The sequence below is a fragment of the Pygoscelis adeliae genome, unplaced genomic scaffold (assembly GCF_000699105.1).
Source record: "Pygoscelis adeliae isolate BGI_AS28 unplaced genomic scaffold, ASM69910v1 Scaffold108, whole genome shotgun sequence".
Classification (NCBI taxonomy): Eukaryota; Metazoa; Chordata; class Aves; order Sphenisciformes; family Spheniscidae; genus Pygoscelis; species Pygoscelis adeliae.
This window is the reverse complement of record NW_008825498.1, coordinates 3,662,487-3,662,912: the sequence shown is the minus strand read 5'-3', so window position 1 is coordinate 3,662,912 and position 426 is coordinate 3,662,487. Positions and strand designations below refer to the sequence as shown.

Here is a 426-nt window from a genome sequence, read left to right as displayed (position 1 = left end):
GGAGGGGGCCAACTGGGGCTGCGGCCCCCCCTGTGCCTCTCGCTCCCGGAGCGGGCTGCAGCGGCCGACATAGAACAAGGAAGACAATTCTCTACTAACCGTGGTTTTGACTGGCACGTACAGCACTTGCTTCCCTCCTCCAGCACCACCACTGACCTCGTCCGAGTTGCCGAGCTGGAAGCCTTTAGATTTGACCCAGAATTTGAATTTGGCATTATCCGTGGAGCTCGACTCGGAGCCGTTCAGGAGCTGGACGATCCGGTCGTATTTTTTACGGGTCACCGTCTTGGTTTTTCCCGAGTCCCCGTAAGTCCTGAGACACCAGTCTTGAAACTGGCGGTACATGTCCCGGTCGCCGCTCTCCATAATCTCCTAGTACACACACGCACACATGCACACGCCGGGGCGCACACACACGCACACACA

General features: G+C 58.0%; 1 protein-coding gene across 4 annotated transcripts in view; it reads right to left on the bottom strand.

Annotated features, from left to right (window-relative positions):
- Positions 1-366, bottom strand: part of NOL4 (nucleolar protein 4) — a 202,172-nt gene extending 201,806 nt beyond the window's left edge. For 3 of the 4 annotated variants that reach the window (XM_009331424.1, XM_009331425.1, XM_009331426.1), the window contains exon 1: positions 100-366. In XM_009331424.1, the coding sequence (XP_009329699.1) occupies positions 100-366 (267 nt within the window). The remainder of the gene's footprint in view (positions 1-99) is intronic. The other variant, XM_009331427.1, reaches the window with a different exon arrangement.
- Positions 367-426: the final 60 nt, after the last annotated feature.